This window comes from Trematomus bernacchii, unplaced genomic scaffold, assembly GCF_902827165.1.
Source record: "Trematomus bernacchii unplaced genomic scaffold, fTreBer1.1, whole genome shotgun sequence".
Classification (NCBI taxonomy): domain Eukaryota; kingdom Metazoa; phylum Chordata; class Actinopteri; order Perciformes; family Nototheniidae; genus Trematomus; species Trematomus bernacchii.
In genome coordinates this window covers 11,800,957-11,812,374 of record NW_022988043.1, presented here as the reverse complement: position 1 = coordinate 11,812,374, position 11,418 = coordinate 11,800,957, and the positions used below count along the sequence as shown (strand labels likewise).

The window sequence follows — 11,418 nt, the reverse complement described above, 5'->3', positions numbered from 1 at the left end:
AGAAAACATGTTTTCATATGTTTGGTGACCAAGACTTTAGTTTAACCCATGTAACCATGACAGCAGACAGCCAATCAGAAATGAGTGTGAATGCATAAAACAGTAAGTCCAATATCTGTGATGTCACCTTTCCTAACAGAAATTCTTAATCAAACAAAAAGCAGGCCAGCCTCACACAGCTCAGTTTCGTTGAGTTAAATTGCCTCTATATTCTTATAAGTGAAAAAACTATCACTCTTTGATATACATTATTATTATTGAAATAACAAAATGTGGTCCATAAAACAAGAAATCACACTGCAAATGTCAGTATTGCCAAATTGGATTTACTGGAATGTTAATACAATTTGAACAAGTAACAAGAATTACCTAAAGTATGTACATCAACGCACTGTTAGTCATTAAATTAGTAACAGATGGAATCAAGAAATGACTGGCAACAGGAGTTATTAACAACGAAAGGGTTATACAAAACATGTCTAAAGGTGCACCTTCCAGATCCAACATGGATCTCAACTACAGATAAACCAGAGGTACTGGAGTAATGTACTGCTGTGTGCCATATCAGCTAAATATAAGCATAGTCGACTTATTAGTGCTCTTTCATGAATACTTTCATATAGGTGCCCAGGGCTTCAGCGTCCTCCAGTGTGACAGCGTTGTAAAGAGAGGCACGAATTCCTCCAACTGACCTGCAGGGGGGAACAAAGCGCCATGTTAAAAGTCTAAAAACCTTACGTCACAAGAAAAAATGTGATTAGGTATCGAACTGCTGTTGTTCATTTGTAACTCGACCATACCTTTCTTGTGGAAAACTATAGGAACTAGTATTTGCTGTAGTAAACCACAAAATACAGCAAAAGGTAGGCATTAATGCAACAACAGGAGGCTTGTTTCACTAACCTGTGTCCTTTAAGCGATATCATTCCACGCTTTGAAGCGCCAGCCAGAAACTCCTTCTCCAAGCCTTCATCCCCCTCTTTACTCCCGATGTGAAATGGTACATTCATGCGGCTTCGACAGGTTTCATCAACAGGGCACCTGCACACAGTGATAAAACATTCTAAGTATTTCATTGAAATCTGATTTCTTGTTTGAGTCATTGTATATAAATAACCTTTAGTATGGTCCAGAAGCCTAGACTCAAGGGTTTTCCTCTTGTTATTATGTTTTTAATTCCAATAGGATACCAAATTATGTTAATGTTTTTTTCTTGTTTTCTTATTAGCTTTTTAACACATGTATCTGAAGTTTTGTGATACATACTCATAGAAACCGTTAGAGGCGTTGATGATGTCGTAAATCATGGAGGACTTCTGCTTGTTGAGGGCCTCCATAGCAGCGCTGCCGCCATTGTTCTTGATCCACTCCAGAACCAGACCCATGATGTAGATGCTAAGCAAAAAACATTAAGTAATGAATCATTTTTCAACAAGATGATTGTGACATGTTATTAAATATCTGTAAAGAATATTTGGGGAAATACACTTTGCTTTCTTGTTGAGAGTTAATGTCTATGACATGCATCAAGGACATGTTTATTTTAAAATAGCATTTTACATATCTCACATTAATATATTGAAATCCCTCACTCTGTATTGAACATGGGAGCTTCTAACAATAAACCTAGGTGAGTCTGTACCTGAAACATGGCGGTGTGTTGTAGAGGGAGTTCATGTCAGCCTGCACCTTGTAGTCCAGCACAATGGGACAATCGTTCAGAGCGTGGCCTAGCAGGTCCTCCCGCACGATCACCACAGTCACCCCGGCACAACCCACGTTCTTCTGAGCTCCGGCGAAAATCAGCCCAAACTACACAATGCAAGACAGCACATTGAAATATGCCTGTATATAACCACAGACTTGAATGGATCGGAAAAAGATATGGCTGTGTTTATAATCAAGTCAAAAGGGCTTTCTTATGTAGTGGACATGTAAAGTTAGCATGCTGTTAACGGGTCATCATTTGGTCATTTTTCTGTTATAACCTTTTATTTTGTAGTGTTTTCTTTTTAACATCAGTATATCTCAGGTCCTGTTGTGACTTCAATGGGTGAACTTACAGTATATTGACGCAGTATTTAAGTATTTTTCTCACAAACAAATCCGATTAATATAAACATTTGGAGGAAAAGGGCCCGGAAGCAGAAGAGAACAATTTATTGGGTATCCTTCTTGTCCTCACCTTTGACACATCCACAGGTCGGGACAGGAAGTTGGAGGACATGTCGCAGACAAGGGTCACCCCGTTAGTTTCGGGGGTGAAGTTGTACTCCACGCCGTGAACCGTCTCGTTGCAGCAGTAGTACACGTAGGAGGCTGAGGGGTTCAGGGTCCAGCTGCTAGGGTCGGGGATTTCTGAGGCGGGGGAAAAGCAGAACAAAGTTAAACCAGACTACAATAGTTAGCCAGACTTACACAGTCAACCTAGATAGGAGTCTGCAGCCACGCTTGTCTTCTGTGAGAGACTGAACTTTCGAAAGACTAACGCGTGCACAAGGACAATGATAAATAACACAGTGATATTAATAGTTTACATAAAGACATTCCATTAAAAGGAAAAAACCGCAGACAGAAGGACCTGTGTAAGAACAGAATTCCTAACATGTGAGTAAAAAAATATTTTAATTAATGAGTGTTTATTTAAATTCATTTTCAAAAACTGTTAAAAAGGACACCAAACATTATGACAAACAAGAAATCCATCGTAAACCCTAGTTGACACTACATTGTGGAAAAGGCTGCCCGCATACCAGAGTCTCATTGGTAGTCTATAGCTCTATTGTTTATTATGCAACAGCCTGAGCGTACAGCCAGATTCTGCAGAGGGGCTGTCGTAATGCAGCGTGAATGACAATGACCTGAAGCTATTTTTTAATGAGGTGATTAAATCTTACTTTAAACATAACAAAAAAGATGAATTCATGAATTTGTGTCATGTATTCTAAGAGATGTCTTGATTTACTGATTACTTGACCTGGTTGTCATTGCAGTTTTCTTCTTTTGTTAGTATAGACAATAAAGACTAATTGGATTGCCTCAGCAACAACACAACATTCACACAGACTTACTCGTGTAACTGTCCAGCTTCGGGTGGACAATGTTGACTTTGCCGTATTTCTCCGCTTCTTTTGCTGCTTTTTCTGACCATGTGCCGGTCACCAGGTAATCAGCACATGTGTCCTCTTTGAGTCCGATCAGGTTGAGAGGAACAGCGCTGAACTGCCCAGACCCCCCGCCCTGCAGGAACAACACCTTATAGTTGTCCGGGATGGTTCTGTGTAGAGGAAAGGTCACTTTGTTAAATACTGGTCCCTTGCAAAGTAGTATATCATTATTTGACACATTATTAACGCTGCACACCATTTTCCATTGTTAAGCTTTCTGGTGTACTAAATGCAAGTGGTAAAGTACATACATGTTAGTAGATTACAACTCATTTGAAATATAATTCATAAATTGTGGAGAGAGAAAATCACAAAAATTACAAACATTTTGACAAAATATAAAAAGTAGAGCAAGGTTGAACTCTTCTTGAATAATCTGATGTTATAACTACTTGGAGAACACGCCTGTTGATCAACAAAAACTATGTTTGCAGCACGGCCCAACCCTAAACCCTTTTTGGCATGCAGCCACCAGTAGTCTAAGAAACAGACAGTCAAAGTGAAGGACTTGAAGGAAAATGAAAGAGAATGAACCGGTATAATTAATGTGGCAAATAAATTATTCCTATCATGCTAGATTAATATACTCTGATATTCTTCTGTACATAGGTTTTGGGTGTGCCGGTTTCCCATGGTGATGCTCTATTGAAAATAAGTCACCACAAAATTCCTAGGTATGACGCAGCCACCTAAAGCCAAAAGGTGTGTTACAAATACATATTGTGAATATTGAAAGTAAAGTAAGTAGGAAGTAAAAAGATAAGTAATACAGTAGATGCCATGTGAAACAACAAAAGCAGCACTTACAACAACTCCCGCAAGAGAATCTCTGTTTTGGTGAGGATTTTGTTAAAATCCGCAGATCGGTGACTCATCTCTGTAACAACAGAATCAAAAACATTTAAATGTACTCACCTTTTAGCACATTTGTTCTATAATATCTAGATTCTATAATAACATTTAAATGTGGAGAACATCTATCAATCGGATGGGAACCTTTTTGAACACAGAGCCGACTGTGGATTTTGTATCTAAGCACTTCCACTGAAGGCCCATTATGAATAGATCTATCAATGATCAGTATGAAAAGCTAAATTGCAGAAAAAAATGCTTTAAGATAAGATAAGATAAGATAGTACTTTATTGATCCCAAATTGGGATATTGTTTTTGTTACAGCAGCATAATAGACAACAATAATTTAAAGCAAAATTGTAAGCAGTCTTTTAATACGTTAAGATTTTCAATAACATATGTATTGATCATGAGTAATACAGTAATTATTTCCTCATAAAAACTGAAATGCACCACATTTTTTGTTTTACTCACCGAGCACGCTTATACCCATACCACTGTAGCTGAGGAACTCCTTCTGTGCTTGAAGCAGCACCTGCAATATAAAGCAAGGTGTTCAGTTTTTCTTTAAAATCTTAAAACAACCATTAACAAAAAAGTCTACAAGTAAAAGTGTAAGCAACGACAAGAAGTAGAAGTGTCTACAGCCATACACTGTGGCTCTCAGCTGAAGATGTTCTGTATTTTCTTTCCTAAACATTCAAATCTATTGCTCCCTCTATTCATAATGCTCCAAATAGTTATGCAGATTACATGTGATTTGTTTTAAGTGTAGTTACAGCAAATGTTGCTTAAATATATATTGATTTCTTCAAATATTGTATTTCATGCTAGGAATTAAACATACAAATGACTATGCCAACTTCACAGATGTGAATGAGACTGAATTAAGCAGTAGGAGCCTGTGACTGCTACTCTAACTAGGATAATAAAACACAGAAGATTGCTTTTGTTATAACATCTGAAAAGTGGGATTTATTTCTGACATGTAAGATGTTTTTCTGCCATCTAGGGGATGCATCTGCTCCTGTCATGAAGCACAAAGGAGCTGTTTTCCACATCAATGAACGAGGCTGATGCAACTCCACACACAATTTTCATTGTAGCCTGTTGGAGCTGCAGACAGCAGCACTGTCAGCCAACACACATTATCTCACATGACTGCTTGCAAGCCTCTCATTGCAAGGAATAAAACTGGCCGACAGATTCACAGTTAAATATGTACATGCTGAGTTTTCATGTTGCATTGCATTACAAGTGTTCTCGTCTTTTGCAACGTTTTTATTAGACTAATAAAAGTGAGGATTTTAACTTACGGATTGGGGGAGTTTTGCAGGTCCGGCGCCAAAGTTGATGGTTTGTTTCTGCTCCATGGTGTAAAACAATGTTTATTGGTGGATGCTTGCTCAGTTTGGTTCAGCGATGTGAATGATTTCCCCTCAGCCTCAGTTACTTCTGCTCTCCTCCTGCACTCTTTGGCTTGTGTAAAATGCTGCGTTCAAGTCCTCCTCGTAAACAATAGAGATCGAGGAATGAACATAGCGAGTGAAAACTGCAGAATGCAACTTTTGAAGACGTCCACTTGATTTGTCTTACACAGACTGCTGAAGCCTCATAGTTTATTCAGATGAACTGTGGAATAACCTTATACACAAAACAACACTTTGTATTTTGTCCTCCCTCACTTCCATTGAATGCAAACCATGAATGTGTGATGTGTACAGGACAGGAGGACAGGAGGAATGGTTACAGCTAGGAAAACCTGTTTCACTGTTATGGCACCTGCCTTTTGTTTTAAGAAAACTACCCTTTAACCCAGTTTTACCCCGTTGATAATCCAGGCTTGTAATAGTTTGCTTCGTAGTGTTTTATTCATTCATGAGCACGCAGTGGAAATACTACCAAAATCGGCATTTCCTGAAGGCAGCACAAGGATCCCACATTTTCAGACAGCCATTTTATTGGCCGGTGTCACTGTTTGGTAAACGGCTGTCATTGGTTAATATCGATTTAGATCTGGACTGATTGGCTCCACTGTAACGCCACAACAATGTGGGCGCGCGCCTGACACGCACGAGACATACAGGGTGTTTCTCAATCGCGAGTAAAGCTGCTTCAGAGCCACTATTTCAAGCATACTACGTCATCGAGTGCCGCCGAAGTACTGTTCCAATCGCCCGGCGTACTCCGTTTGGAGAAATATCGAGTCTGCACATGAGTAGACTTCGCGGTCTTAAAATCCCCACAATGCTTTGCGCACGGACCAATTTCCCCAAATCTGTGGCGGAAGATGTAAGGCGGGGCATCTCATATGACGCACACCTGCACACTTGCTAGCGTGTTCCACACTTCGTTTTCCGAATGCCAGGAAGTATTCTTGACTCGCTTCTGAAGCAAGATGCTCGGCAGACATGTGCTACCAAGCAAGCGTACTCGCGATTGAGAAACACCCACAGACAAACAACTTTCGTTAGAAACTGTTTATTCAAATAAATGTAAACTTTAATGAGTGAATGAAACTCTGTAGCAGATGTAGCCTAGCCTTGCATTGTTTTTCTTTTTTTAATTGTGTTCATGTTTATGGATGCCATCGTGTAAAATGAACAGTCTTAAGCGAGCTATTTCTGAAATCATTACTTTGTAGGCTACCAACCTATACTTAACACTGGAGGAAATGCATTACATCCTAACTCTGACATTGTCCTTTCTCTTACAAGTAATTAAAAGTACAGTAGTAAAAACAACATCATCATTTCAAAATCAGTGTTGTTCAAAGTGTTTCTGTAAAGACACAGGTTGCATGTTTAGTAAGAAAAGGAGATAAAGGAGAATAATATTTGATGGGTAAGCACAGCAGATATCAGAGGAGCAGAACAATCATAAAGAAAATCTCAGCTTCATGTTTGGCAATCCAGTTAACTTGCCAGAGTCAGCAACACTGAATTTAACAAAACAAAAAATCCCAAAACATACAAACTCTTAATATAATTGTTTTATTATTTACTTTATGAAAAGTTGATATCCATACTTAAAAGCCTGTTGAAGTACTTACAGATAGAAAGGTAGAGCTCAACTGATGGTCCCAAATATATACCTAATACCTAATATACCCCGTATAGTGCAGTGAAACCAAGTTAAAGAAACAAGAAAGACCAAGCAGAACTTGAGCAGGCAAAGCATAGTGTTTATCCCAGATTCTTCTTACATTACTAAATAATTATATTCAACAAGGCTGCTGTCCATAAAGGACAGTTATCTCCATGAAATAATGCAAAGACAATAAAGCCCAGAGCACAAACACGTTGACCTTCAATAAAATAAATTGGAAACTAGAAACGTGTGACGTGTTTCAGCAGCTTGTGAAAGTCACAATAGGCTCCTGACTGCTCTGTTCCTACGAAGAGATCACATGGCAGTTATTATGGTTTGGATGTGTTGGTTTAAACCTGTTACTTACTTTTGTTGTTAGTATTTTCTATAGCCCACATTGAGTCAGGATGACCGGTGTACATCCAGGGTGCTCTCATCTCCAGAACAAACTATAAATAAACAATGAGGGCACAGTGTGACCTTTAGGACACAGATGAAAGAAAGTTCAGCTCTGCTCCTCCTTTGGGTGCCTGGCGATCCATGTCTCCCCCGTCCTCTGTGTCCATGTTTCCCACCCTGACTCTCCCCCTTGTGCGCCACAGAAATACGGCGGGGAAGGCGTGCTTGAAGGCCTTCCTGAAGTTGTTGCCCATGAAGGCGTAAACGAACGGGTTGACGGAGGAGTTGGTGTAAGACATGCAGTGACCCCAAATCTTCAGCTGTGGATGCAGAATTGAGACTGACTGAGATAAAAGACAATCTATCTGTGGCAGTTTTAGAACCAAGACAAGCATCCATTTCTGTCCCTAAAGTCTTGTCATTCACTGTCACTACCTGGAACTGCTCAACTCAGATTGATTCTCACTACCTTTCAAAGAACATTGGAACATTATAGATCAAGGCTGCCCAAAGTGGGGCCAGCTGGCCAAAAGTGTACCAGTATAAGGTTTAATTCAGCCTGTTGTTTCGAGCAACACAAAAAAAGGATTAAACCAAATTATAATAGACTATATCATAATTTGAGAATGGCACACAAACATGACTTTGCACAAGACAGTTTGAGGTGAGCGAGGTAACAAGAAAATGGAGAGGCAGAGAAAGTGGAACACAGATTATAAGGCATTTCAATTTAGGGAACTTGGGATCCTAGTATAATTTTGCATTTTAGCAATACGCTTAAGTAAAATATGTATTTGCTTCTGCCCTGTGGCCAAAGATTAGGATTACATTTCTTCTCATCGTTTGCATTTTTAAATCCAGGTTGCACAATGAGGGGTTAAATATGACTGCACCATTTTGGATTATCTGTGCATATATAATAAGTCCCAAAATATGAATACAAAATGTGTCACCTTGTATAGAAGATAACTGCGGAGGCCAAACGCTTGCAGGAGGATGCAGACCTGGATGGGGCCCCAGCAGATGAGGAAGAGACCTACCATCACCACCACCATCCGGGAGATGCGCGCCCGTACGGCTGCTGCTCGCTCTGCATGAGCCTGGAGCTGGCGTTACAGAGGCTTTGTAATTATTTGTATCACAATCTGTATTTTGTGGATTAAATAAGAAAGTCATTTCCTATATCTTTCTCTTACTTGGTAGCTGCTGTCGATGGGATTCACGCTGGCTTGCCCCATACGCTTTAGCATGAAGGCGTAACAGGCGGTGATGGTGACCAAGGGTAGAAGGTAGACGGCCAGGAAGCTGTAGATGATGAAGGCTCTCTGGAGGCTAGCAGAGGGGAAGACCTCACTGCAGTACGTCTGAGGGCCAAACCAGTATCCTGCCTCCAGACGCTGGTACACAGCGACAGGGATCGACAGGAGCAAAGAGCCTGGGGAGGACAGAGGACAGGACAGTGTGACTCATCATGGTGTTCATAAAAAGTTCCATTACTGCCACTAGATGCTGAACCTGTTGTTACACAAAACCATCTCAGAAGCTGTCATTGGGCACTGTTTTAAAAAGGGCTTTCAAAAAAAGGAAGGAAATGGAAAATCCCCAATTGTTATGTGTGACTTTGTAGTTATTTTAAAATGTCTTGTTTCATTAAGAAGATATTAAGCTGACAAGATGGTGATAACAATTAAAACTAAGTTAAAAACGTTTAAAATATCCTTTTATACACTTATACATTACAGTCAGTCAATCAATTTCGACATGACAGCAAGGCCTAAAAACCCAAAAGAAAGAGAGGCTATTCAAAAATAAATGTATTCGGAACAATAATCCCAAATAAATTGCAGAAAGAATGTTTACTCCAGTCTGCATTAAATGTTTGTTTCAGCAAAGGCAGCAAGCTCAGCTGCTTCAATATTTCGACTTAAGTTTAATACAGTGAATACATAATAAAGGTTGAGTGATTAGAAGGTAAACAGAGTACACCGTATCTGATCTGACTCTCCCATTGTCATTGTGTGTATAATGTGTTTGAGTGATACCTATCCAGATAGACACAGAGATGGCGAGGGCCATGCGAGGCGTGCGGTGTTGCAGCGACTGCAGAGGGTAGACGGTCACGTAGCAGCGGTCCACACTCATGGCTGACAGAGTGATACATGTGGCCTGAGCAGTCACCTGAAACATGAAGGTCACAGGGAAGATTTGTTTCAAGGACACAAACACTTTTCAAGTAGGTTTTATGTTTTGCATCTAAGTCGCATAGTTTATGTAACTAAACATCTAAAATTGTTATTTTGCACATAATAGAATGTCATCATGGGATATAATCAGTTGTTATGCATTGATAATAGAAGTAATGGTCTCCAGAGGTTCCAGACCTGTTTGAGTTTGTGTGTTTATTTGTGCATATCTCTCACTTGCTGGAGGTAGTTTACCAGTCGGCACATAAACTCTCCAAAGATCCAGCTGGGCAGTGGGTACAACGTGGCAGTGAAGGGTACGCAGCACACCAGAAACAAGATATCGCTCGTGGCTAGGTTTACTGGAAGAGGAGGAGAATAGCCCAAACAGAGACATTTAATTCAAGACATGGCAAGTAGAAATGCACTCTTTCAAAAGTTCCCCAGCGCACCTGTGTTCAGTAGTTTGCTGCTTTTATTGATAAAGGTATGAAGTAATACACTTTCACAATGAATTTTATAAACTGACTAAACTAAACTAACTGAGAGCTTTACGGTTCCCTGTGGAGTGTTTGATCTTTTAGTAAGACTGTGGAACGCTTTTCTGTGAGTAGGTCACAGCGATGAACGGATGGAGCATTATAATATTGTACTAAAGTGAAAGTATTGTACAACCAGCAATGTGCCAACAAAGGCAGGACAGAAGAATACCACTTTTAAATTGAAAGTACCTAAAAAAAAAAATCAGTATTGCAAATCTTACGAGGAAGAAAATGCACTCCACATGTTTGTCATTCACAGTTTTGGTGAGTAAAACTGATTATGAATAAAACCTTTGCTTATTTAAAAGAAAACTAGAAGGTACCTTACATTTTGTGCATTACATTACTGCCTTGCAGAAAGAGTCCCCTCATCTCTTTAGTTATCTTTTGTTGGGTTTAGATTTCCTTTTTGTACACAATTATCTATCGTGTTGGGCATCCCTCTCCCCTATTTCTTTCACTTGATACTGAAAAGACACAAGAAAAGAGCTGCTGTGCGCGTAAAAACGTTACCTATGTAAAAGTTGGTGACGGTCTTCATCTGCTGGTGCTTGGTGACCACATGGATGACCAGCGAGTTCCCGACCAAGCCCACCAGCATGATGAGGCTGAAGAAAGTGGGGACCAGCCAGGCGTCCACCAGCACCGGGGGCCCCTGGCCCTCTAGAGCTGCAGACTCGTTGCACGAAGACTCACAGTCTCCCAATGTCATCTTCACAAACCACAGCCAGGTGGAGATCTGTGGTACAGACAATATGTAAGTGGTCAAATCTGGGCTGATGTTATTATTATAATCTCAGCAAATGTAACTAAAAGATGATGACATCAAATTATAAATACATTTTATGCTTTTTCTGAATTGCTTCTCTTACCTGTGCTGTGCTGTTTGCTTCCACAGTGTTCCTCTCTCCACTATACAAAGCTTTTGTCCCGCGTTGGTCAGTGATGCGCTGCTCTTCTGTTCACTGCAGGTTTGAGATGAAAGCACTGTAACCCCCCACCATATATGGGGGGGGGGGGGGGGGGGGGTTGTTTGGATGAGACAGGGGACATTTGGCTCTGAGTGTTTATGTGAGAGCAAAAGAAAGAGCGACTGAGGTAGCTTTTAAACCTAATCTCCTTAATTAGCTGTAATTAGCCCAGGGCCCGGTGCCCTGTAAAATGACTGCAGCTAGATTGGAATC

The 11,418-nt window shown here is 40.2% G+C and overlaps 2 protein-coding genes across 2 annotated transcripts; both read right to left on the bottom strand.

Moving 5' to 3' along the window:
• Positions 1-309: 309 nt before the first annotated feature.
• On the bottom strand, positions 310-5,577 carry psat1 (phosphoserine aminotransferase 1). Its single transcript, XM_034118651.1, has 9 exons — positions 5,337-5,577; positions 4,495-4,555; positions 3,975-4,044; positions 3,072-3,277; positions 2,186-2,358; positions 1,643-1,812; positions 1,267-1,395; positions 904-1,041; positions 310-692 (listed from the first exon to the last, which is right to left on the bottom strand). The coding sequence occupies exons 1-9, from the start codon at positions 5,391-5,393 to the stop codon at positions 593-595; spliced, it is 1,104 nt and encodes a 367-aa protein (XP_033974542.1). The 5' UTR covers positions 5,394-5,577; the 3' UTR covers positions 310-592.
• Positions 5,578-7,048: 1,471 nt separating this feature from the next.
• On the bottom strand, positions 7,049-10,946 carry kiss1rb (KISS1 receptor b). The gene is made up of 6 exons (XM_034117860.1): positions 10,748-10,946; positions 9,930-10,054; positions 9,552-9,687; positions 8,706-8,944; positions 8,463-8,615; positions 7,049-7,829 (listed from the first exon to the last, which is right to left on the bottom strand). Exons 1-6 carry the CDS (start codon positions 10,944-10,946, stop codon positions 7,593-7,595), a joined length of 1,089 nt encoding a protein of 362 aa, XP_033973751.1. The 3' UTR covers positions 7,049-7,592.
• Between the last annotated feature and the right edge of the window lie 472 nt (positions 10,947-11,418).